This window comes from Cibotium barometz, chromosome 19 (assembly GCF_041138505.1).
Source record: "Cibotium barometz isolate CiBa-2024 chromosome 19, ASM4113850v1, whole genome shotgun sequence".
NCBI lineage: Eukaryota > Viridiplantae > Streptophyta > Polypodiopsida > Cyatheales > Cibotiaceae > Cibotium > Cibotium barometz.
In genome coordinates, this window is record NC_141064.1 from 27,508,597 (window position 1) to 27,536,470 (window position 27,874).

Below are 27,874 nucleotides of genomic sequence, written 5' to 3' on the forward strand. Positions count from 1 at the left end.
TCTGAGGCTGTCGAAACGGTCTATCATTGGTGTCAACGGTGTCTGCATAAACGAGCTCAGCAGCCCCACAAGAAAGCTCAAGACGACCAAGTATACGCAGATGGGTCGGTGGACAAACACAAAGCCAGACTTGTGGCTAAGGGTTATGCTCAGCGGCGTGGCATCGACTATGAGGATACCTTTGCACCGACAATGAGGATGACCACGATTCAGACCATTCTTGCTTGCCCTTGCGTCTTCTCAGCGGTAGCTTGTATATTAGATGGATGTGAAATCGGTGTTCCTTAATGGTGACGTGCAGGAGGAGGTGTTTGTTGAGTAGCCTCCAGGCTTTGAGGTTCCAGGATCAAAAGGGATGGTTTACAGGTTGCGGAAGGCCTTGTATGGTCGTAAGCAGGCTCCCAGGGCTTGGAATCAGAAGATTGATTCCTTCTTTCTGTGGACTGGATTTCAGAGATCAGTTGCAGATCCTAACTTGTATCTCTTTCGGGAACGCGGCATGGTCACGTTGATCATCCTTTATGTGGATGACCTCATTCTCACTGGCGGTCATGGGGAGCACATTGCATTGACGAAGGCTGCCTTGTCAATTCCACACCCACACACACGCACCTTGTGTGTCTTAGAGAGGGAACCCTTTCTGCATACCTGGATTACCCCCTCCTTGCTGTTGCCGGTGGTGGTAGCCGTTCGTTGCATGTCAGGAACCCCCCCCTCTCTGCTGAGTATGGAGCACCCCCCCCTCCTCGCTTCGTTCGCTCTGCAGGCCATGAATGATGAGCCCCCTCCTCGCTTCGTGCAGCTGCCGGCCCTGAGCCCTGGTCCTGAGCCCCCCTCGTTGCTGAGTATTGACCGCCCCCTCTTCGCATCGTGCAGATGCAGCTTGCGGTGCCTTTTCGAAGAGGCGCACCCCCTCTTCCGGTCGGGTGATGATTCCAGGCCATCGTCACCCTTAAGCCATAAACAAAAAAAAAAGAAAAATTTTGGGCACACTACATGGCGTTTGGGCCTCTGATCAAAAAAAAGAAGAAGAGTGTGCGCGAGTGTGAAGCGCCCCCCTCCTTCCGTTGGCGATTCGACGCTTAACCCTCCCCCCCGGCTGTCAGGATGCCGCCGACTGCACTTTCGCCTTCATCCTCTCTCCCGGCTTGCCCACGTCACATTGTGTGTGCGCTCTTGCCATTCACGTGCATGCTTCATGGACAATTTTCTGGAGGAGCCCTACATGCACATCCCCTATCTGAGTTACATCGACGAGATCCCCGAGGCTCTCCTTCCCAAACACAGCCCTCTTCGTGCCCCCACTCCGGAACCGGTGCCACTTTCTGCCGATGCTGGGTGGATTCCAAGTCTCCCGAACTCTCCTATCCTAGTAGCCCCGGCCTCACAGGTGTACCGCACACATGTCAGTAGTCCGCTTGTAACCGAACCCGACACTTGGGCGATCTGGACTATTTTCCTCACATGCGAGCCACTGCACCTTGCTCATTTCGAGTACTTCTTGTCACGGTACCCTCAATTGGCACACTTTCTTCCAGAGTGCAGTGTGGATGGCCTCCGCAATATCCTCTCCACGTGCCCTCCTGTGACATTCTACTGCGAGATCTTCGTCCCCGATTATACTCCATTATCTCCGGTGCCTAGCCCTTTGGCGGAACCAAACGAGGAAGTGGAAGCAGACGAAGTAACCTCCGAGGACGATCCCAAGGAAGTGGAGGACCCCGACTTCGAGTACGAGGATCCCGTTTTTAGTGCCTCTCCAGCAGCTGTTCCTCCCATCTTACATCCCGGGTGGACCTTTCCTGCTTTACCTCAGTACTCTCTCTGAGTTCTCCGATGTCGACTTCGCACGACAACGTGCCACCCACCGATCCTCAGATGGAGGCCTTGCAAATGACCACTCTTCAACAACAGATGGAGGACTTGCAAAGGGCCCTTTTCGACGGTATGGCATCAATGGAATCACAAATGGAAGACATGCAACAACGGCACCAACACCAGCGCGAGGGATCCAGGAAGTCACAGCGAGCGTGTCGATCGCATTCACCAACATCATCATTATCCTCGGTGGGCCAGCAAGACGATCCCTCAACTCCTCTCGATCCCCGACTGCCGAGGTAGACAATGTTGAACTCAAACTTTTGTATAAATTAATGACCACATCACAGACAAGAAAGATGGATATCAAGTTACCTGAGTCCTACAATGGCCGCCGCGATAAGCGGTTAATCGATCACTGGCTCTACAAGATGGAGGTTTATTTCTCAAATACCGATTTGCCCGAGAATAAAAAGGTGGCATTGGCCAGTACCCTCTTGAAAGATACCGCCTTTCTTTGGTGGCGATGTAGGATTTCAAATGGCAAGTCTACTCCGACGTGGGATAAATTCCGGCGTGCTCTTCGCAAGGTTTTTGAGGCTGCAATTGCGAACTTTCATGCCAGGTCTTCTCTTCGCCGCCTGAGTCAAATTGGCTCCGTGGCCGCGTACATCTCAGAGTTGGCTCTCAAGATAGAGACACTCAGTCCCTTTGACCAGCTTCACAGCTTCATTGATGGGCTTGAACCCACGATCCAAGACGAAGTCCATAAGTACAATCTTGCCACCCTGGATGAAGCAATCTCATATGTCGAGCGCATTAGTGATTACAAGCGTCCTCCCAGAAACTTTTCCTCCGGCGCTCGTTCTTACCAGCGGAATCGACCCAATGGGACTAGCCAACCCCAACGTCCCAATCCTGGACAACCAAACGCTAGGCGACCATATTCTGGACAAGTCCTGCCGGTCGCGCTTCTTCAAGCAAGCTCCCGCGTCAAACGCAGGATCCTCTCAAGCCGAATCCTCTGGCAGCAGATATCGAGATCGGTCCCGACAGGACCGTCACAGCAATGATCGGCGCAACTTCAAGCGAGAAACCTCTTCAGGACAGCAAACCTCTTCATTGACTGCCACTGCATCCCAACCTAGTCGTCCAGGCCGCCTCTGTACAATTTGTTCTGGCGATCACCGGTGGTATGAATGTCCTCAACGCCCTAAACCCTCCAACACTTGGCGCAATTCTCAGGTGGACAGTTGCCACCATGCTGATCATGACCCGCCTCCTGTGAAAGACAAAGACAAACAAATAGCTTGCTCTATTCGCGTTTCTGAAGTTGTCAGTATCCTGATGCTTAATGGCCAAAGTACCAACCCTGTTCCGGTGAATCTTTCCAAGCAGGTCCTTAGTCTTCTGGGTTTCATTGGCGACCATCCCATCAATGTGCTGGTGGACAGTGCCTGTTCCACTAATTTTGTGGGCACTTCTTTGGTTCACAAGCTTCGCCTACTACAGACCCGACATTTTGTGGATGCTTTTCAAGTAGAGCTTGCTGATGGTTCCTTCCTTAATTGTAACGAAAAGGTGCAACAGCTTCAGTTCCAGATTCAAGATTACCAAGATCACCTTAATTTTTTAGTGATGCCGTTCACATTATGACATGATATTGGGACAATCTTGGCTGTATTGATATGATCCAGTGATCAGCTTTCGTTCTCATTCAATCCAGCTATACCATGATGGTCGAGAGCTAGAACTTCGTGGCCTTTTCAGTGCCAAACCCATCACTGTTGTTTCTGCCTTGCAAGTCGAGCGTCTCGTCCGCAAACGTGCAGCCTTGGTCATGTTACGGGAGATTGAAGCAGAAACTAGTGAGCAATCTCAAGCCTCGTCATCAACAACTACGTACTTGGAGCAACCCTTCTTCAGGCCTTTCTAGGATCTGTTTTCGAATGATCTTCTGACGACATTGCCTCCTCGTCGTCCTGTGGATCACCCGATTGATCTTATCCCAGGTCAACCTCCTCCAACCCGAGCTCCATACCGTGTTTCTTACTCTGAATCTGAGGAGATACAAAGGCAATTACACGAGTTGCTGGACAAAGGTCACATCCGTCCCAGCAAAAGTCCCTTCAGAGCCTCGGTTTTGCTTGTCAAAAAGAAGGATGGATCAATGCGGCTTTGCATTGATTACCGTGCTCTCAACAAGCTGACAATCAAGAACAAATTTCCTTTGCCTTGCATCGATGAGTTGTTTGACCAGCTGCTTGGTGCAAAGGTGTTTTCCAAGAATGATTTGAAGTCCTGCTATCATCAAATTCGTATCCGTAATGGTGATGAATACAAGACAGCCTTTCGGACAAAATATGGCCATTATGAATTCTTGGTCATACCTTTTGGGTTAACCAATCCCCCGGCCACTTTCATGACCCTGATGAATGAAATTTTTGGGGCTGTACTTGGACAAGTTTGTGATCGTTTATCTCGATGATATTCTAGTTTTTAGCCGATCTATGGTCGATCATCACAAAGAGCATTTACAGATTGTCTTTGAAGTACTACGCACCAATGTGCTGTACATCAACAAGAAGAAGAGCGAATTTTTCAAGAACCATGTGGAATATCTTGGTCACATCATTTCTGCTAATGGGATTGCAGTAGATCCTAAGAAGATTCAGGCGATTGTGGATTGGCCTTTGCCTCTCACTATTTCAGATGTTCGATCTTTCTTGGGACTTGCTAACTTTTATCACAACAAGGTGCATAGGTTTTCAGAGATTGCTGCCCCTTTGACAGAATTGACAAAGCTGGACAAACTTCAGTGGTCTTCTGAAGCTGAGCAATCCTTCAATGATCTCAAGCATGCCTTGACGACAACCCCGGTCTTGGCCATTGCAGATCCCACCCAGCCCTTTGATGTAATGACAGATGCCTCAGATCGTGCTTCTGGTGGAGTTTTGATGCAGAATGATCGTGTCATTGCTTTTGACAGCAGGAAGTTTTCAGCCATTCAAAGCAGGTATCCTGTGTACGATAAGGAGTTTTTGGCAATCGTGCATGCTTATCGGACTTGGAGACATTATCTTCTTGGAGCAGATTCAGTTGTACGTACAGATAATCAATCTCTGACGACATTTTCACTCAGCCTGTAATGAACTCTCGACAAGGCCGATGGGTTGAATTCTTGGCTAATTTTCACATGACTATCCAGTATGTTCCTGGTCTTCAGAATGTGGTTGCAGATGCTTTGAGCCGCATGTCTCGAGCCACTAATTTTGCCATCACAGATGTGCAAATGGATTCAAAAATGAGTATTTGACTGATAGAGATTTTGGAGATGCGTTCCGTGCTCTCAAATCTTCTAATCCCAGTCCTGCAGAAATGAACATGTTTGCAACCTACACCATCATAGATGAATTGCTGGTCTTTTCTGAGCGCATTTGTGTGCCTCACAATGCTTCATTGCGGAAGATTCTCGTTCAAGAGCATCATGAAGTTCCTTATGCTGCTCATCCTGGTATCAACAAGATATATCGGCTTTTGTCTGCTACATACTTCTGGCCTCAGATGCAGCAAGATGTTATGAAATTTGTCAAAGCTTGTCATTCGTGTCAAATAATGAAAGCCTCTCAACAACTTCCTCAAGGGTTACTTCAACCGTTGCCAGTTCCCAATGAGAGATGGGAAAGTATCAGTATGGATTTTATCACCACTTTGCCTCGTTCATCCAAAGGCAATGCTCAAATTCTTGTGGTGGTTGATCGATTTTCCAAAATGGCGCATTTCATTCCTTGCAAGAAAGCTGCTTCAGCCCCAGATGTGTTGTCATTGTTCGTGCAACATGTCTTCAAATTGCATGGTTTGCTGAAGACCATCTCTGACAGAGATCCAAAGTTCATTGGACATTTTTGGACGTCTTTGTTCAAATCTCTTGGCACGAATTTGTTGTTCAGTTCAGCCTATCATCCTCAAACAGATGGACAGACTGAAAGAGTCAATCAGATTTTGGAAGAAATGATTCGACATTACATTCAATCCCGTTTGGCATCATGGGAAGATTATTTGCCACTCGTGGAATTTGCTTATAATAATTCCCATCATTCAGCAATTGGATTAACTCCATTTCAAGCAGCATATGGGCATACTCCTCTTGTGTCTACAAACTTTGTTTTACAACACAAAGTGGCGTTGGCAGATCAGTTGGTTCAGGAGATGCAAGATGTGCTTGTGCAAGTTCGAGATAAATTGGTCCATGTGCAACAAAAATATCAAAACAAGCCAACAAGCATCGTCGACATGCAGATTTTCAAGAAGGAGATTTGGTCTTGTTGTATGTGGCACCTCACCGCTACAAAACAGTGAAGTCAGTTTTTCCAAAGTTGCGACCTCGCTTCTATGGGCCTTTCAAGATTCTTAAGAAAAATTCAGTTGTCAGTTAGAAGTTGGAACTTCCACCTTCATGGGGGAAGGTTCATCCGACTTTTCACATTTCTTGGCTCAAACAGTATGTTCAAGGAGATTTGCCTGTTCCAGACTTATCTTCATATGTACCAGAAATTGAAGATGACCATATTATCCTTGTTCCAAAAGTAATTCTTGACGTACGACAGAAGGAAACAAGAAGAAAGTTGACTACAGAATTTCTTGTGAAGTGGATGGATTTGGATGAGTCTGATTCCACTTGGCAAACAGATGAAGACATGCAGCAATACCCTAATCTTCTTCAAGAGTTCTTTGACAAACGGATGTCTATCATTTGACACATGGGTTTTATTTTAAATGGGAGGGAATGTCACGATTGTGACGTATGTATGTATCAGATCCTCTCTTCATTGCTGATTCCTGTTTGCAGATGCAAAGAATAATCAGCCAAGGGAACCCCTACCCTCGACTGGTTGACGACTCTTCGCCAAAGGATGTACCTCTTCATCGAATAGCCACATCCCTTCGACGAATGGTTGTATCCCTTGATGATGGTTGTGCCTCTACATCGAATAGACACATCCCCTAGCCTAAAGTTGTATCCTTTCGTCAAAGGACATGCCTCTTCAAATGTGTCTCTTCATCTCCTATATAAGAGACCTATTGTACTCAGTTTAATCAATTAAATTCAATCTTCTCTCAAGTGTTTTCCTGAAGTCTCTTGTTCTCTAAGTTAAGTACTTAAGTAGTAATTAGTACACAATATGAGGGATTAACAACATAATCCTCACATCATTGGGATGCAGGATTGCGGATCTTGTGGTATCTGCGGGGTACGAAGAATCTTGGACTCTTCTACGACACTAGAGGTGAAACGAAGGATCGAGTTTGACTCCAAGGTTGGAGTGACTCAGCTTGGGGAGGAGATCCAGACATGAGGAGATTTACATCAGGCTATAGTTTACCCTCGGCTCAGAAGCTGTTTCATGGAGCAGCAAGAGGCAGTCGACTATTGTCTTGTCGTGGACCAAGCACATAGAGATACAATATCACTTTGTTCGTGAGAAGATCTTGGCTGGTGATATCTTGCTTCTTTATTGTTCGACGGAGGACAATGCGACGGACCTCTTCACGAAGTCTCTACCTCAGGCTATGCTCCGGCGGCACTCCAGCTCACTGGGGTTGGTTCCACATCTAGGAGCTGAGAGGGGGTGTTAGCAGTCATCTCTTGTCTGTACACTATACCAGGGCCTCTGTTGTGGGTGTGCCCGCCTGTTTTAGTGTTTTCCCATTTTTCCTCACTCTCCATGTATTTTCCCCATTTTTTTGAGGTGTGGTTGGGCTGTCAGCTGTCCTGAGATGCTGGCTGACTACATGCTCTGGTACCCGAGCTGTCCAGGTGACCTGGCCGACTTGCTCATGTGCTGGTTGAGGACTGCCCATTTGCTGGTCGTGTGAGCATGGCCTGTTTTAGACTGGTCGACCAGCAACCGGCCATATAAAACGGCCCCCTTTCCCCCACACTTCACTTTGTGTACATAGCAGAGACACACAACTTCTCTCTCTCTCTCTCTCTCTCTCTCTCTCTCTTTCATTTGTGTTTTGCTCTCTACAGTAGTTGTCTTCATTTCCACTGTGCATTCTGACAATGTACTGGTGCTATAGGATGCTAGGAACTTTGCATGTGGAGCCATGTCTCGGATGCTACTATCCCCCTATGCTCGGGGGTGAGCATGAACGGCTCTATGTTTATGCTTAATCACATGGTCTGTTAGCTTGAGGGCTTTACATTGGTGTCAAAGCTGGGAACACTCCGAAAGGAGAGGAGAAAATCCATTGCGTGCATCTTCTGGGTTCTAATTTGTGGGCTGCTTCTTGTCTTCCAATGCGTGGTGGCATGGGACACTTAGGGCGAAAGATGGAGCAGAGTAACAGGTGAGTGGAGAAGACGCTATGGTTGGGTATGCTCAGACGGTTTTTGAAATCGTTGCATATCTATGGAAAAAGTAAGAGCTTTTTGTTATGTTTGTGTGCATTTGCTTGCTTTTTGACAGACCAGATATGTGTCTGCTCGAGGGTGATACCTTGGGCCTTAGTCGTTTTCATGCACAGGAGGTTTTTGGACTGTTTGCAGTGTTATACAGAGAGCTGGTCAAGTTTTGCAGAGAGCTGAATCCTATGCACTTTTCGTTGTGTGTGGGAGTTTATGCTTTTTGGGACTCTAGTGGATGCTTTTTCTGTGTATGGCTGTGAACAGGTTACAGCAGTACCACAGCCTGAAAGAAACGACTGCATGAAGGGTAACCCTAGCGCATGCAAGATGGTATCTGTAGGGAGATAGACACATGGAAGAGAGAAATGAAATGATATATTAACGTCCTCAAAAGGCCAAAATGACCTATGAGACCAAAAAGGTTACAACAATTGGTGGATCTGATACAGAGTGAGACGTGTGGACTGTAGTGTGAGCTGGACATGCTTTCGGGCTGCTGTACAGCCCTACCTGCCTTACACACATGGTTTTGTGGAGGTCTTTCCACAATTAGCCATACAGAAGACCCACACGTGTGTGGTATACAAGACGGTCTGAGGGTGGAAAAAATGCTCGTAAGACCTGTGCACACTACAGGGATGCATGGCCGTCTCAAAAAAGCATGTTCAACAGTTCATGGGTTATTTTGTGTATATTTTGGTATAAGTTCCGTTTATGCTAAAAAAAGGGGGAAAAGAGGGCCAAAAGCTGGGCGCCTTGTTAATTGTGGGGATAAGCTTGCTTTTGTAGAGTATTTACAAAGCGTGCATGCTTGATGTGCATGGGCGGAAAGTGGACCTCTGTGAGTTGTGCTTTTCAGAGAGCTGGAGTTTATACTATCTACCCGCTATTAGCATTCCTTAATTCCCTACACGTTTGCTGATCTTCTGCATCATCTACTCCATGGCGGAACAACAAGCATCTTCTGGGGTTCATGTGGATACTTTTGATGGCCAGCCCATGACCATGTCATCTGTGTATGACCTCGTGAGTGATACTAACAGGCAGTCTGCAGAGGTGCCACTTGGCACTCCATGACTACTCCACCGCAGGTACCATCTCAATATTTGGGACATCCGGTTCCTATGGTGGTGAGTCTTGGTATTGATCCTAATCTTTATCCTGATTTTTCTCAATACTCTCAGCCATATCAGCAATATATGGGCTATGCACAACCTCCTCTACCTTCTAAACAGCCTTCACGTGCTCCTCAACCTCTTGCATTGCTGTGCACAGCTTGAGAGGAGGCTATTTGCTGTTTTTTTACAGACCTCTTTCTTCAGATAAGGTTTCTTGTCAGAGGACATGGCTTCATGAGATTTCTCTATTGCTGCTTCATCTCCTGTTGATACTCCAGCTCCTTCATTGCTTGGATTCCCTGCTTCCGCTCCCCAGGTGGTTCCTCTTCCCAATCTTTCGTCTTTTGAGTTTCTCTCATCCAGGTCTTGCTCCACCCCTACCCATATACCATCCTACAATCCTCCCCAAGTCAGTGACTCCATGAACCTTACAGCAACCAACTATCATACATGGTCTTTTTACACTCGATTATTGTTGGAAGGAGCCGGTGTGTGGATGGCTATCTCCACACCTCACTTGGTGGACCTTGCTTTGAGAAGCATATTGGATGCTCGAGCTCGTCTTATCATCATCCATTGCATGACTCCATCTATATATGCACATTTTGTCTCTACTCGGAGTAATGCTCATTAGATGTGGATGGAGATCCAGAGGAGGTATGGGAGAGTTTCGACAGTGAAGATTGCCAAATCGGAGTCAGATCTGGAGAAGCTTACAATCAATGAGTCAGATAACTAAATTGAGAAGATTGGAGAGTTCACCCGTATCAAGCTGTAGCTTGAGGAGTACGCGAGCACCATCAACAATCCCACCCATAAACATCTTGGTAAATTGCCTTCTTGCATTGATTCTTTTAGGGATAATATTTATTTCCATGATCCTCTCCTCCCTTTTGAGGAAGTCGCAAGTTATCTCCACGGAAAGTGCATGCTTCACGGAAAAGGTAAGTCGGAGTTTGCTTTTGTTGCCTTTGACAAGGGCAAAGGCAAAGGCAAAAGCGAAAACGGGACCTCCAACAACAACAACAAAAACAAAGGCAAAGGCAAGGGTAAACAAGATCCAAGGACAAAAGCAATGAATGTGATTACTGTGGAAGGATATGTCATACTGAGGCTCGTTTGTCACGATTGTGACTAACTCTCTTCATCTCTCCTTAATTACTCCTTAATCCCTTATTAACTAAAAGGACACTTGTGAAGGGTCACACCCTTACTGTAATATGCGGAAGCTTCGGAGAAGGATCGGTACTTCAAAACTCAGAAAACAGCACTCTTTTCGCGACGGAATTAACGCACAAACTGAAAGACGATGTGCAGAAAAATAGAGAGAGAAGGGGGAGATGGAGAAGGACACAGTATTGGGTCCCAATTACCCTCTGTAGGGCCCCCACCACGGATGGTGTATTTGCTTTATTTGAATGATGTAAATCTGAAACAAATACAAAGTACTTGACCTTTTCTTGGCTGGAAAACCTGCCCTTGACCTTCAGTCCTTCACCCCTTTGCTTTAGCAATGTTCTTGGCTGTCCTGGCCCTTGGTTGCTTGGAGCACTTGGTGAATTATGAGATGAAAACATGGATTATGGGCTGGGGTATTTATACTCCCCCTTGTCTCCAGTCGGCCTGTTTCATGAAGCCCCACGACTGTGTCTAATTAATAAAGTGTTTTCACACTTGATTAACTGCTGTCCAGCCTGCGCATATATTCTGGGACAGCCTCCTGACTGCTGGGCACCATGCGCATGGGTGTGGGACTGCCCCCCACACCTGGCCGACTGGCTGGGTAGGGTTTCTAACCCTGTCGGCTGCCTGTCCAGCAGCCCTAGGGCTGGCCGACAGCCCTTCCAGCCCAAGCCATGGCTGGTGGGCACAATGTGGGCCCTCCTGGCCCCTTGGGGGTGGTTCTATACCTCCCCCATGCCCAAACTAAGAGTGCAAATGCAAGATCTTCTCACTTGGGGTAGCCCTATGGGCTGGCCCCATCTCTACATGCAAACCTACATGCCTACAGAGGCCTGGCATCCAGTTGCAAACCAGATACACAGAACATCTGACATCATTCCAGAGGGAGACTCACAGCGCGGACTGGCACTGCTTCATGTGCAGGACAATGCACACCTGACCTTAGACTCATGTGCAGGACGATGCACACCTGACCTCGGACGACTGAGATGGATCCCTGGTTGACTCGTCCCGGACTGGGCTCACATGGGACCAGTTCACCATCCCAAGTCCTGCACCTTCTGTACAGAAATGTCTACGTGGCATCCAAGTGCGGGATGCACGTGACATCCCCTTCTGCTTAACTTGACGGAAGCTGCATAGCCTCCAAATAATCCGTCAATAAAGCCGGATAGTCTTCGAAAAATTCGTTGTCGAGCCATACCGCTTCATGAGTTCCTCGGTCCTGAAACTTCGTGAGGAACTGTCGTAGTCTTCGGCCTGAGCCATGCTTGAAACGGTGCAGAAGGATCTGTTCTGGAACCATTACTTCTGCTTCATCAATGATGTCTGGTTCCGCTTCGTCTTTGACCTCTGAAGGGGGTGGACCTGCATATGGCTTTAACCAACTGACATGAAATACATCGTGCATAGTCCAACTCGGAGGTAGCTTTAACTGCATAGACACCTCATTAATCTTTTTCCGGATGGGGAATGGTCCGAAGCTCCTAAAAGACAACTTTGGGCATCGCTTGCCCACATGCTTCAATCTTTGCTTCATAATCCGAAGATATACCCAATCTCCTTCCGAAAACTTCATGTCCCTTCGGTCTTTATTGGCCTGTCGAGTGTAGGCCTCTTGCGCTTTAGCCAATCTGTCTTTAACGGACTCTAGGATCTCCTGGTAAGTCTCCGTCACTCTGTTCGCCTCCGGTACTGAAGACGAAGTCCTGGTTAACAACGACTGGAAAGGCCTTCCAAACGCTGCCTCATATGGAGTCCTGCCAATAGCTGAAGAAAAAGAGTCATTCAAAACAGCTTGAACTAAAGGCAAAAACGATTCCCACTTACCTTGCTGATCGTGGACATAACACTTCAGCACATCAAAGGCCAACTGGTTGTATATCTCTGTTTGGCCATCTGTCTGTGGGTGGAATGCAGTGGAAAAATTCAACTTAGTACCAAAATTATCAAACAATGCCCTCCAAAAATGACTGGTAAACTTGGCATCTCGGTCTGACACTATGGTCCTAGGAATCCCACCAATCGGGTACCAATGCCGAATGAATAGCTGGGCAACATCCTCGGCGGTCACATTGGCCCTGCAAGGAATAAGCATAACAAATTTGCTGAACCTGTCAACAATAGTTAAACACTGTGTATTACGCTTACTCGGACTGGGAGGCAGATTTGTGACAAAGTCCATTGAAATGTCTTGGAAAGGACCCTCAGGAATTGGCAAAGGCTGTAACAACCCTATCTTCTTTCCACGAGGAGCTTTCACCTTTTGACAAATGTCACAGCGTTGTACATATGTAAACACATCACGCCTCATCTTTGGCCAATAGTATTGCCGTTCTAATTTCTCCAGAGTCGAATTCATGCCCCTATGACCACCTGTAATGGCGTCATGGGCATCATGGAGAAGAGCTGCCCGGAATGATTTCATGACACACAGTCGGCCTTTGTAGTAAAGCCAACCATCGCGTATCAGAAAATGGCATGGTCCTGTGGCATCCAATGCCTGTTCCCACTGAGTACCGAATTCCTCGGAATCCGCGTACGTGTGCTTCATGTCTTCTAGTCGTGTACCAACAAGGTCCAGTCTAGTGGTCTGAATCGCAGATACTTGTTCCTTCCTGCTCAAAGCATCGGCCACTGGATTGGCCTTTCTTGGAAGGTACTCAATCATGCCACCAAACTGCTGGAATATCTGACTCCAGCGGTGTTGTCGATCACTCCACTGTGCACTTGGCATCGTCTGAATCCAGCGCAATGCCTGATGGTCAGTGCGGACCTCGAAGTCACGGCCATACAAGAAATGTTTCCAATGTTTCAAGGCCTGTATGACTGCTAGGAGTTCACGATCATAGACTGAGTAGTTCTTTTCGGCGGGCAGTAACTTACGAGACATGTAAGCTACTGGATGACCATTCTGTTGCAATACACCTCCAATTGCGATGTTACTCGCATCGGTGATCACTTGAAATGGTTCGTCCCACGAGGCAAGGGCTAAACAAGGCGCTTCAGACAAAGCCACCTTGAGGTTCTGGAATGCCTCCAACGCTCGTGGAGTCATTCGAATCTTTTGCCTCCTTGTTTTCACTCCCTTTAGCAGATCGGTGAGGTTTGCCGAGAGATCAGAAAACTTGTCAATGTGGGTGGAATATGCCTGGCATATACCCACAAATGATCTAACGTCATAAGCGGTCTGAGGTACTTCCCAGTTAACAATCTCGGCTACTTTAGCCGGATCAAGTCGAATGCCTTCGGCACTGATTATATATCCCAAGTAATGTACCTGGAACAGATAAAATTCTGACTTCTTTTCATTGACATAGAGCTCGTTGCTTTCCAGCAACTTAAGGACTTTCTCCACATCAATGTCATGCTGCTCAACTGTAGCTGAAAATATGAGTATGTCGTCCAGAAATATGAACACACACACTCCAATCAACTCCCGGAAAATACGCATCATCATGCGGTTAAATGTAGCTGGGGCGTTCATCAATCCAAATGGCATAACCACAAATTCATAGTGGGCTCGTTCTGTACGGAAAGCTGTCTTGGGGATGTCCCCCTCAACAATCCGAACTTGGTGGTACCCACTCTTTAAATCGAGTTTGGAGAACACCTTAGCTCCATTCAGCCTCTCGAGGATATAGTCAATTCGAGGCATCGGGAATCGGCTCTTGATAGTCAGCTTGTTGAGTGCACGATAATCGACCCACACAACCGAGAAGACCCATCTTTCTTCTTGACAAATAAGATCGGTGCTGCAAATGGCGACACGCTGGGGCGGATGAAGCCAGCTTGCAACAATTCTTGGAGTTGGCGGTCCAACTCCGATTCCATTGCCTTAGAAAGGCGATACGGAAACTTGCTCGGGGGTTCCGAGCCTGGGAGGAGGTCAATCTTGTGATCCTCCGGTCTGGACGGGGGAAGCTGGGGAGGGAGACTGTCCCGAAGAAAAATCTTCTGGAACTTTTCATGGAGAACCGAGTACTTCTCGGAAGCACTGGCCACCGTCTGGGCTGTCTGGATGTAAATCATCGCACACTGTGCGCCTTTCCTGACTGCTCGCTTAGCCTGCAAGTGGCTTATGAGCGGAAAGTTTGGAATACCTGGCTCACATTTAATGGTCACCGGGGTGTTTGACACATTCGGATCAATCTGGAACGTGTGCTTGTCCCACTTGACATCAGGAAGAAACTTGTGAAACCACTGGATACCCAAAGTTATGTCTGCTCCTACAAGAGGGGCAACCATAAAGTCACGCACAAACTCTATGCGCTGAATGACTAACTTAGCACCTAGAGCTTCATACTTGACGCTCGTTGTCATACCTGTGCTAAAACCCTCAACCTGTTTGTCCACCGGAGTCAGCTCGAAACGGGCACGCCTAGCGGCCTGTTCTGTGACCACATCCTCCGTGCTGCCGCTGTCAAACAAGACAACGACTCTCTGGCCACCTATGTAGCCAAAGGACTTGAGCAATTCGTTGCGCTCATACTCCTGGTCATGGGCGCCCTTCTGCTTATCTTCGAGCTCCCGGCTGATAATTGCTCCAACTGAAGCATCGGGGGTTGAAGAACTAGGGGTAGCCACTGGGGTCTGTGTGGGAGCTGTGCTCACCACGGAAGCTGTGGAGGCGGCGGCGGCCTTTGGAGGCTTCTTCGGACAATCCCGAGAAGTATGTCCTTTTGTGTGACAAAAGTAACATCTACCCTCCTTCCTGTACTGAGAAAGCTCCTCAGCACTCAACTTGCCACCTGTCTTGCCTGCCTCCGCTTTTTGGTCTGGAGTAAGCTTAGACGCATTGTTCGAGTTCTTGGAGCCAGAGGCTCCCGGGCTCTGTCCTGGGGAAGACCCCGTCTGGTTCTGGCTTTTGCCCCCCGAGGCGTTAGCCTTGGGAGAAGCCGGTTGGGAAGTCTTGGGCTTGCCACCATTGTGTTTCATTTCTGCACTCTGCGCAAGCGAGAGTGCGTCCTCAAAGGTGGCTGGCCTGAACATACGCACCTCCCATTGGATTTGCGTGTCCAGGCCATACAAAAATTGCCCTTTCTTGTCCGTATCAGATAAGCCTAATTGCAGACACAAGGTCGAAATTCTATTGGCAAACTGAAGGACTGGTTGCGCGTTCTGACGCGCTCCCCTGAACTCGTCTTCGAGTCGCTCAAGGTAGTGGGGCGGTAAAAACCGCTGCTTAAGGTCACGGACGAACTCGTCCCACCCATAAGCTGCCATACCTGATCTGGTGTGGGCATGAGCCCACTGAGTCCACCAAGGAATGGCCTCACCTTCCAAATACCAACTAGCTAAGATCACCTTGTCAGTATCTGTTTTCCTAACTGCGGCAAAGTAAGCTTCAAATTGATGTAACCATGAATACAGAGTAGTGGGATCGAGTTTACCATTATACTTACTGAAATTCATTTTCTCGGGAAAATGATTCGAGGGCGCCGCCAGTGTCAATCTGGCGTCCAAAGCTCTGAGGTAACGCTTGTGTTCCACTCGTCGCATGGCGTCGTCTTCGCGTTGTCGAATCTCCAATGCCCGCATCTGCATCTCAAGCAAGGAGCTTGGCTGCGGTTGTGACCCCTCGAGAGGGTCCCTGGTGACGAGGATCTGGTATCTGGGGTACGGAAGGAGAGGGAGGAGGAGATGGGAAACGTGACGCTGGAGAGCGAGAACGCTCCTCCAGAGCCAAAATCCGCGCCTTCTGCTCATCCAACTTGGTTGTCTGGTTTGCGATTGCTCGCATCATCTGCTGGAACATGTCTTGTACACTCAAGCCGGGTGCCCTAGCTGGGCTGCCTGGTGCACTCTGGTCCCATGGTTCTGGTTCTCTCTCGTCGCCAAAGCTCGCCATAGCGGGAAAATGCAATTCCTTTCCGGAACGCAATCTGACCATCCACTATCTGTGTGGGAGACTTCCGGAGGCTTCCGGAGGCTAAAAACCAACCGTCCTTCGAGGGACAGGAGTCACTCCGAAAGGGGTAGTCCACCGGCGTCTAAAAACCAACCACACGAGCGAAAAAATTTTCTGGTTTTCTTTGCTGAATCTTTGTCCTTGAAGTGAGCTCTGATACCACTGTAATATGCGGAAGCTTCGGAGAAGGATCGGTACTTCAAAACTCAGAAAACAGCACTCTTTTCGCGACGGAATTAACGCACAAACTGAAAGACGATGTGCAGAAAAATAGAGAGAGAAGGGGGAGATGGAGAAGGACACAGTATTGGGTCCCAATTACCCTCTGTAGGGCCCCCACCACGGATGGTGTATTTGCTTTATTTGAATGATGTAAATCTGAAACAAATACAAAGTACTTGACCTTTTCTTGGCTGGAAAACCTGCCCTTGACCTTCAGTCCTTCACCCCTTTGCTTTAGCAATGTTCTTGGCTGTCCTGGCCCTTGGTTGCTTGGAGCACTTGGTGAATTATGAGATGAAAACATGGATTATGGGCTGGGGTATTTATACTCCCCCTTGTCTCCAGTCGGCCTGTTTCATGAAGCCCCACGACTGTGTCTAATTAATAAAGTGTTTTCACACTTGATTAACTGCTGTCCAGCCTGCGCATATATTCTGGGACAGCCTCCTGACTGCTGGGCACCATGCGCATGGGTGTGGGACTGCCCCCCACACCTGGCCGACTGGCTGGGTAGGGTTTCTAACCCTGTCGGCTGCCTGTCCAGCAGCCCTAGGGCTGGCCGACAGCCCTTCCAGCCCAAGCCATGGCTGGTGGGCACAATGTGGGCCCTCCTGGCCCCTTGGGGGTGGTTCTATACCTCCCCCATGCCCAAACTAAGAGTGCAAATGCAAGATCTTCTCACTTGGGGTAGCCCTATGGGCTGGCCCCATCTCTACATGCAAACCTACATGCCTACAGAGGCCTGGCATCCAGTTGCAAACCAGATACACAGAACATCTGACATCATTCCAGAGGGAGACTCACAGCGCGGACTGGCACTGCTTCATGTGCAGGACAATGCACACCTGACCTTAGACTCATGTGCAGGACGATGCACACCTGACCTCGGACGACTGAGATGGATCCCTGGTTGACTCGTCCCGGACTGGGCTCACATGGGACCAGTTCACCATCCCAAGTCCTGCACCTTCTGTACAGAAATGTCTACGTGGCATCCAAGTGCGGGATGCATATGACACTTACACATGGGTCACTATCAAAAGACATGTCTATTCATTAGAAGACATACCCCTAAATCCAAAGGACATAACCATTGAATCAAGAGCCACACCCCTTCCCAAGGATGTGCCTCTTCATTTGTACCCTTTCGGCCTCTATTTAAGAAAGGCCCCTGTCTCAATGCAAACAACTCAGTCTTTAAAAGACACACCCCTAAGTCCAAAAGACATAACCATTGATTCAAGAGCCACACCCACTAGGGATGTGCCTCTTCATTTGTACCCTTTCGGCCTCTATTTAAGAAAGACCCCTGTCTCAATGCAAACAACTCAGTCTTTTCTTGCAATATTTGTCTTATGTTCATTAATTAAGTCCTAATCATGTTAATAAAGCTATAAAAGCTTTACAGTGGTATCAGAGCAAACTTTTTTCGCCTTGTGTTATGCCCAAACCCTAACCCTAACCCTCAAATCAGTCCTAACCCTAATCCTAAAATCAGCCCACCCAAACCCTAAAATTGGGTGTAGCAAGTGTTAAATGGAAGAGCAGAAGAGAATGCCCCATCAAATTCAGTCCCCAACTCCCAATTTTTACTGATTAAGTTTGGGCCAGTCATATGCATAGGACACTCTTGAATAAAGACGTGATAAAAAAAAGCCTTCAATTAGGAGGCTTACCTCTTCAGCCAGCACCCCTTCATGGCCAGGCACCCCTTTCATGAACTGTCGCATCCCTTTGTGGATCTTCCCCTAGTTGGTTGCCGGTGAAGAGTGTTGATTTTTTTATTGAAAAAAAATAACCAACATCCCTCATACCAAAGGTTATGACCCTACGAGTCTAATTGCCACGTCTACAAATTTTTTTTAAAAAAACCCCACAAACTCACCGTATGGTCCCCTACGAAACGACGCCAGCTTGCCTGAGCAGTTTCGGCCTGCACCCGCTGCCATCCTGCATAAGGTTTTCCTTGCGCGAGCCTGCAGCTGTACTCCTCCACGGATTCAGCACCTGTACCTCTCCTCATTGTTGGCATCTTGCTGTCTACGCCTGTGATTGGACCAGCCACTTGCTGGGAAAGTATAAGTTTGGATTTTATCACTTCATTGCCACGTTCTTCTAAAGGCAATACACAGATACTTGTGGTGGTTGACAAATTTTCTAAAATGGCTCATTTCATACCATGCAAGAAAGCAGCCCCGGCTTCGGATATTGCAGTATTGTTCATATACAGTATATCTTCAAATTTCATGGATTGCCAAAATCTATAGTTTCTAATCGAGATCCAAAGTTTACAAGACATTTTTGGACTTCGATTTTTAAGTTTCTTGGTACAAATTTACTCTTTAGCTCTGCTTATCATCCATAGACAGATGGACAAATGGAACGAGTTAATCAGATTTTGGAAGAAATGTTACGTCATTATGTTCAGTCTCGATTAGCTTCATGGGAAGAATATTTACCTTTGGTGGAATTTGCTTATAATAATGCTTATCATTCAACTATTGGAATGACACCTTTTCAAGCAGCTTATGGTCATACTCCCCTTGTTCCTGCCAACTTTGTTCTTCAACATAAAGTGGCTTTAGAAGACCAACTCATTCAGGAAATGCAAGATATTGTATTACAGATTAAGGATAAGATGGTCAGCATTCAAGAGCAATATCAGCGCACATCTAATAAGCGTCGTTGTCACATTGGATTTCAAGAAGGAGACTTGGTATTATTATATATTGCCCCTCATCGATACAAGACAGTGAAATCAGTCTTCCCAAAGCTTCGTCCAAGATATTATGGACCCTTTCGTATTATTAAGAAGAACTCATCTCTCAGTTATAAGTTGGAGTTACCGCCTTCTTGGGGAAGAATTCATCTAACTTTCCATATTTCTTGGCTCAAGAAGTTTGTGGACGGTGATTCTCCAGTTTTAGATATTTTGGATTATATTCTAGAAATCGAAGATGAACACATACTCTTAATTCCAGAGACAATTCTTGATGTCAGACAGAAAGAAACACGACATAAGCTCACTACAGAATTTTTAGTTAAATGGAGAGGTCTTGATGATTCCGACTCGACTTGGCAAAGTGATGAAGACTTACAAGAATATCCAGAACTTCTTCGAGAAGACAACCATCTCTTCTTAGCCGGAGTCTTATTTTAAGTGGGAGGGAATGTCACGATTGTGACTAACTCTCTTCATCTCTCCTTAATTACTCCTTAATCTCTTATTAAGTGAAAGGACACCTGTGAAGGGTCACACCCTTACACATGGGTCACTATCAAAGGACATGTCTTCATTAAAAGACACATCCCTAAGTCCAAAGGACATAACCATTGATTCAAGAGCCACCCCCCTTCCCAGGGATGTGCCTCTTCATTTGTACCCTTTTGGTCTCTATTTAGGAAAGGCCCTTGTCTCAATGCAAACAACTCGGTCTTTTCTTGCAATATCTGTCTTATGTTCATTAATTAAGTTCTAATCATGTTAATAAGGCTATAAAAGCTTTACATCGTTGCTTTGCTCATCGTGATGACTCTAGAGTAGCCAAAGCCAAGTATAAAGCCCATGATGGTTCCAAAGCATCTAACAAGGACAACACCAAAGACAAGGGCAAGGACGAAGTTTCAGAGAGGAGGGATCTGCCAAAGTTGCATACATGGCAGTCACAGATTCATCCACTTCCTCACATGATTCACTCATGGTGATTAGAGAGATGACTTCTCCAGAAGAGGTCAGTGACACTTGAAGCGGTGGAATGGGTTGGTGATAGTGGTGCTTTTGCCCACATGACCAATCAAGCCCATATCTTGGACGACTACGAGACTGTCTCTTCTTCAGTTCGTATCGGTGACAACTCTTCGCTTCTTGTCACCGGTGTTGGTAATGTTTCTTTAGGTTCCTCTCCCACCTTACATGATGTTTTATATGTACGACGTGAAAGAGTGCACAGAGCGGAAGCAAAAGGGCACTAGAGTGTGCTGAATAGAGAGTGCAAGCGAGAGAGATATGGAGCAACTATGTTGAATATACTGAAGCTAAACAGTCCCAAGCAAGAGACACAAGTAGTCTCATAATTGAGGGAGCAAAAGATGTAAGACAAGATACAAAAGTGAGAGGCCAGTCCCACCTATTTACAGGTGGGGAGAGCTGGCCGACTGGAGCTAAATAAGCTGGCCAACTGGAGCTGAATAGCTAGCCGATTGGGAAAATACCATACGGGCTGGGAAAAATTCGAGAAAAATATGTAAAATAGGGGTGGCCAGCCCACAATCAAGACCACAATCCAGAATCCTCACACAGAGTAAGGGAAATGGGAACATTCATAGTAGTGGTAACTGAAGTAGTAGTAGCCTCTTCAATAGCATCAAATAACGTAGAAGCAAGCTCCTCCATAGAAGGCAAAGGGAACATCAACACATCCTGGTCACTGGTTGTCGAAGAAAGAGTCGGAGGCGAAGCAATAGGAGACAAATCCCCCTCAGAAGTTGTGAGCAAAGATAGCCCACTGTCGTCCTCAAAAACATTACTAGATATATCATCCTGGCAAGGAGAAGTATGCACAGAAACTGAAGGCAAGGCAACAAAAGAAACAAACTCCTCAGATGCAGTGAGCAAAACTAGCCCACTATCCTTCGCTGAGGAACATCTCCAAAAGAAGTATCCACAAGATCATTGGCTGCATAGCACCTAGAAGTAGAAACCATCTGTCGATCATTGGCAGCACCATATTGGTCACAAAGCAACTGCCACACATAGAAAGTAGAAGCATAGATGAAGTGTCCAAGAACCAAATTCTAACAATTCAGGAGGAGAAAGCCATAGATCTGTCCGTCAGTCTTCCTCCACCGACACACATCCTTCGTAGAGGCAAGGTCCGACAAGCACCGATTCTTGTACGAGAGAAACTCCATCAAACCATACTCCCTGAGAATAGAAGTAACCTGCAACTTCCATGACTGAAAGTTACCACCATCCAACTTGTCTGCCTCATCAAGGAAATAACAAGAAAGTGGTATGGGAGCCAAATCTGAAGCTATCATCATTGATCCAACCAATAGGACCAAGCCTCATAAGATAAAAAATTGTCCAAATCAGAAAACGTTGATATAGGGCCCTTCCTCCCACCAAAACGCAGCCCTAAGAGGCTGCACAGCACTCGAAAATCCTCCTGTAGCAAAAAAAACGTAGAAGCTTCTGTTGACTGTACCTCCAACCTTGAGGTCACGAGAAGAGGGAAGCAAAAAATGCAGATTTGATATAGAGAGGAAAGGCAGCCACATAGGGCCTGGGAATATGTTGTAAGAGGGAAAGGCATCAACTAGGACTATAGCTCGGGCTCTCCTCAAGAAAAAAAACGCACAATCTCAAAAGAAGTAGTGTCCTCCACAGGTACCAAGGGTGCCACCAAAGCCCAAACTACCACAATCCCCCTCTGCACTAGGGAAAAGAGTGCATAGAGCGGAAGCAAAAGGGCACTAGAGTGTGCTGAATAGAGAGTGCAAGAGAGAGAGATATGGAGCAACTATGCTGAATATACTGAAGCAAAACAGTCCCAAGCAAGAGACACAAGTAGTCTTATAAGTGAGGGAGCAAAAGATGTAAGACAAGATACAAAAGTGAGAGGCCAGCCCCACCTATTTATAGGTGGGGATAGTTGGCCGACTGGAGCTGAATAAGCTGGCCAACTGGAGCTGAATAGCTGGCCGACTGCGAAAATACCATACGGGCTAGGAAAAATTCCAGAAAAATATGTAAAATAGGGGTGGGTAGCCCACAATCAAGGACCCATGCAAAAGGGACCAAAAGGACACCAGAAATGGGTAGAAACTGCAGATGAATGTGCTAACACGACGGATTTCCAAAAATTTGTTTTTAGTATACAAAGCTTCTCAGAAGGGACTTGGTGTGTACTTTGATGATGAGGTCATTGAAGTGATCGACAAGAAGACTTTCTCGGTTTGATCAAGATTTGGATCAGTTTGGCTCTCTTTTTGATTTGGTTTGATCCAGGACAGAGGAGAGATAAAAATATCACAATTTTTTTGAATTAAAAACCTTTCTACTCATGTGAAATAGGCATCTACCTCAAGAGTCCCCCTCTCTTTACTAAGGTGTGAAAAATGTATCATTATTTCAAAATCTCTTTTTTTAAGTAATATTTCATAATTTTTAACTAATAAACCTTGTACTCAATCAACTCTTCATCTTATGTGAGTATTTACTCACTTTTGGGTATTTTTTTTATTCTCTTGGATTTATCTCATCCCAATACTTGGATTAATCCAATTGGTTCATTGGAACTTTAATTGGACCATAATCTAAAAATTTCGAGTAAGTGACCCGAGGCGCCCAAAATATAGTTACAAGGCTTTTCTCTATGGTTTGGCCAACTGACCAAGATCCTCTTGTCTGTCCTTTGAAGCTTAATCCTTGGGAGCATCTTTAGGACATTTCCCTTATCAAATGATGGGATTTACAATATAGCATGAGCGCCCATTACATAAGTGTGCGGACATAGTTGTCATAGGAATATGTTAACCAATATGTGGTTAACATACTCCCCTTCCTAAAGTCGATCGCATCCTTGTGATCGGTGAGGGGTGGTCGAGGCACGCGGGGAACTGTCGCACTTGGTTCGTTCTCTTGTCTCTTCGGAAATGAGAGGGGACGGGGGAGTTACTGAGATATGAAAAGAAGTTTTTGAATTACTGACTGAGTTTGCTTTTTTGTATGTGCCCAATAGTACTCTTTGTTTTGTTTTTTGTGTTTTTTTTAATCACCTTTGGAGTGGGACATCCTCATAAGAGGAGTTAGAGTACTTGAATGAGTAGACTAGCATGGAATACTTAATGACCAGTATCCCGATGGTAGGTGGTATGATTAAAGAGGAGTTAGTAAAACAATGGGGTTAGTAAGCAAGTGGCGAGGGGGGAATTCTAGAGGGACAAGGAGGCAACACACATGGAGACTGCTTGCGCTCCAAGATGCTGTATGTCGATGGTGATGTTCAATCTTTGTCAAGACACTGTGATGGGTATCTTGGCTCCTGTGGATCTTGAGTCATCAAGTTGTTGTGTTCTCTCTTTTTCTTTTTATGCTTTGTCTTCTTCTATCATTGGAGCTCTCGGATCCTGTGTTGATAGGAGTGGTAGTCGATGTCGAGGATCCATAGGTGTTGAGCCGAAGAAGAAGTTTTGGGTAGGATTGATTAGACATGAAGCGCAGTTATTCGGGTGCACTAGGGGTGATTAAGAAGATCCAGGTGATGGGTCGTACCATGGACCAAGCTTGTGCCCACCATGATCCCCCCATCCAGAGATGTTCCTAGATGGCTCTTGATGATGAAGCTTTATACGGTGTGCGCATAGGATAGAGCCTAGTGAGATTTGCAGGTGTTATGCATGGGTAAGGGCAAAAGGTCCTGTGGTCCTAATCACCTAGAGACTCTCTCTTTTTCTTGCTTTCTTTTTTTGACAGTTGTTTATTAGTCAGCACCCCTAAAGAGGGTTTTGTACTGAGTGGCCCATGTGGCTAGAGTTGTGAGCTTACCTTTGAGTTTAGCTTTGAGTGGAAGCCTTGTGCTTTGATTTCCTTGTGCTTGGGGTTGTCGAACCCGTGGTTGTGGAACCTTTTATCGTGGCTTCTTGGGGAGTTGTGGTGGATGAGCACAAGCAGCAGGCTTGGGTAGCCAGAGGTGAGTGCTGCCTTTATAGTAGTCTTGTGCTCGTAACAGGTTGTCAGGGACTCTAGCCAACGTTGAAGCTTTGTCTTAGGGTTGGTGTTTGTTGGCATAGTTGGCTTTTTGCACTTGGGTTTTAGAGATGGCCGTCTAGGGATCCATAATTCTGTGTAACCATCATAGAATCCCTGAGTGGCTAGAAGATTCTTGGGCACTCATCATTGATTATCATGATATAGATATGAAGTCAGGGTGCTTGCAGTGTGGGTGGTCGAGGATGTAGAGTTGAGGGGCAAAAATATTCTTTGGGATTTTTTTTTTGTTTGGTAAAGCCGTACGCTTACAAGTGTACGCTCGTGGCTTCAATATGGAACGGCCGCGGCAAATGTGGAATGGCTGTATGAAAAAAAAATTAGAAAAAAAAAGTTTTTTTGTTTGGTACGGCTGTATACTTATTACAAGCGTACGCCCGTAGCTTTAGTATGGAACAGCAAGCAAATGTGGAACGGCCGTACGGAAAAAAAATATTTTTTTAAAAATTTTTTTTTTTAAGAAAAATGGTTTTTTAAGGTTTTTTTAAGAAAAAAGGTTTCTTTTTGTTTGGTACGGCCATACGCTTACAAGCGTACGCTTGTGGCTTTAGTATGGAATGGTTATAACAAATGTAGAACGGTCGTATAGGATTTTTTTTAAAAAAAAATTATTTGGTATGGTTGTATGCTTACAAGCATACGCTTGTGACTTTAGTATGGAATGGCCGTGGCAAATGTGGAACGGTCGTATGAATTTTATTTTTGTTTTAAAAAAAGATTTTTTTTTAAAATTTGGTACGACTATATGCTTACAAGTGTATGCCCATGGCTTTGGTATGAAATGGTCGTGGTGGCAAATGTGGAACGATCGTACGAATTTTTTTATTTTTATTTTTGGAAAAAAGTTTTTTTGGTACGTTCGTAAGCTTACAAGTGTACGCCCGTGCTTTAGTATGGAACAGCTGTGGCAAGTTGGAATTTGAATTTGAATTTCAAACTGGAGGGAAGTGAGTGGGCGACAACTAAGACTCCCTTATTAATGCTAGGGCTAAAGTTAGCGGCTACCTCTAAATTAGTGAATTTTGACTAATTTAGAGGCACTCTAGCTTAACGAAAGATTAATTTTGAGGCACTCTAGCTTAACTAAAGATTAATTTTCTTAATCTCACTATTAATCACTCCTTAACTCTCCTTTGCCCTCAAATTACTCTTGATTGGTGAGGAGTTTAAGCATGGAGATTTGATAGGTGAATTAGCAATGTTTATGCTAATCCAAACATTTGATTATCCCAAAATAATTAGGTCACTAATTAATCCACTGAAAAGAGAAAAAATTAGATAAAAGAAACCAAATTAGTGGCCTAATTGGAGTGAAGTAAACATAGATTTGAGTCAAGGCAAGTGTTTAGAACACTAATGCCTCTAATTGCAAGTAATTAAGCTCAATTTTTTAGTTTTTTGCTCTTTTTAAGTCTACTAATCACACTAATCAGTGGGTTAGTGATAATTGGTAGAAATTAAGAGATAGTTTTTGGTTTTTTTTTGTTTTTTATTTGATTATTGTTCTATCTAGTAATGCAAACCTACCTATGCTAAGGGATTAAGTAAAAGAAAAACAATTGAGCTAAAAATCAAGAAAAACGATCTAGGTTTAAGCAAAAACCCTCTTGATTAGGCTCTCTAATCACCCAAATCTCAAGTTTTTTCACTCAAACAAGTGATAATCCTACTCTAAACAAAAAGATTACATGAACCTCAATAAAAACATTAAAAACAACCAAGGAAAACATCAAAATACAATTAAAAAAAACGCATGCCAAAGAGCCTACTTGGCTCTAGGCTATGAAGGCTTTGTCGGATTCGAATCAAATATGGCGTAGACAAGTAGTGGATGGCGCTCCTCCCCGACAGCGGTGCCAAAGATGTTAAGGAAACCCTATCCTAACGTGTCGTGGTGGGAAGTTGCCTATCTGCCGAGCTCGAGCATAGCTCAAAGAGCTCCATCGTAGCTACTCTTTACCGCCGTCTTCCTGCACTCGTCACATCGAGGCGGTTGCTCTAATCCAATGGATGATGCAAGATCTCTTGCGAAGACCGTGTGGAATATCTACGGAAGAGGATCGCGTTAGTAGTCCTAATCACGAGAGAGAGAGAGAGAGAGAGAGAGAGAGAGAGAGAGAGAGAGACGAAGCAAGAGGGAACAAGTGATTAGCACTAATCTCTCGTGATTAGTAGCCCTAATCACGAGAGAGAGAGAGAGAGAGAGAGAGAGAGAGAGAGAGACGAAGCAAGAGGGAACAAGTGATCACTCCCAAACCCTAACCCTAAGCACACCACATATGCTAGATCAGAGTTGCGAGAGAGAGGGAGAGAGAGAACACTTCTATTGCACAAATGGGAGAATGAGTTACAAACAAGAGAAATTGGCTTTTATAGTTCCAAGCCTTTTTCCACTAGGTCGCCTGGGAGTAAGTGACCTGGGGCGCCCAAAACATTGTCACAAGGCTTTTCTCTATGGTTTGGCCAACTGACCAAGATCCTCTTGTCTGTCCTTTGAAGCTCAATTAGGGCGTTTCCCTTATCAAATGATGGGATTTACAATATAGTACGGGCGCCCATTACACAAATGTGCGAAAATAGTTGTCATAGGAATGTGTTAAACCAATATGTGGTTAACACTGGACCAGTATCTTCCCATAAAAATCATTGATTGGTGGTCTTCGGTACTAATTTCTCCAATCAAAAGGCACAGGCCAATTCTACAATCACTTGAATTTGAAGGGCGGAAGCCACTTCCACAGCAAAAGGAGGCCTCGCATGAAGAACTGTACATCACATATCCCTTTCATGTGCTGCCTTAACAAGGGCTACCCAAAGCTTCTCACATCAATATTTCTCGAATCTACTACACTTAACCTCACAATAAAATTTCACAACGCGAACTTCACGGCATATATTGGACCATCCACACCTCTACATTCTAGAAGTAGCATCACCATTGATCTAGGTGACAGCATATCACGATTACACTTAACCTCACAAGCAAACTTTATGATGCCCACTTCACGGTATATCCTACACCATCCACACCTTTACAACCTCGAAGAAGCTTCACGATGCCAACTTCACGGCATATCCTAGACCAGCCACATCTCTCTAGCTTAGAAGAAGCTTCACCATTGATCTGGGTGATACCAGGACATGGTTGCCATATAGAAGGGGTATTACTTGACTACTGCGTAAGGTTTTTTGCCATCTCACCCGCTCAAATAGGTATCTATCTTGTATAAGATCTCATTGGAACATATATAACAATCTTACCACCATGAGCTTAATCTCAAATAGGGAAAGTCTAAGGATTTTGCATACATAATGTCTCGTTAAGACTAGTAATAGTGTTAATACAATTTTTAAGTTTTGGTTGACCTAGTATATATAAGTGTGAATAACACCAATCACTTATATAAGTCGAATTTAACAATAAGAAATAACCCCTTGCA

At 45.6% G+C, this 27,874-nt stretch overlaps 1 protein-coding gene across 2 annotated transcripts in view; it reads left to right on the forward strand.

Annotated features, from left to right (window-relative positions):
* LOC147628399 (uncharacterized) overlaps positions 1-27,874 on the forward strand; it is a 56,961-nt gene that overhangs the window by 10,385 nt on the left and 18,702 nt on the right. Inside the window, exon 4 of one of the 2 annotated variants that reach the window (XM_086813520.1) lies at positions 6,668-6,768. The exons of the other annotated variant lie outside the window; for it this stretch is intronic. Within the exon in view, the coding sequence (XP_086669646.1) occupies positions 6,668-6,680 (13 nt within the window). The 3' untranslated portion in view covers positions 6,681-6,768. Of the gene's footprint in view, positions 1-6,667; positions 6,769-27,874 lie in introns of those variants that run through there. 2 annotated transcript variants of the gene reach the window in all.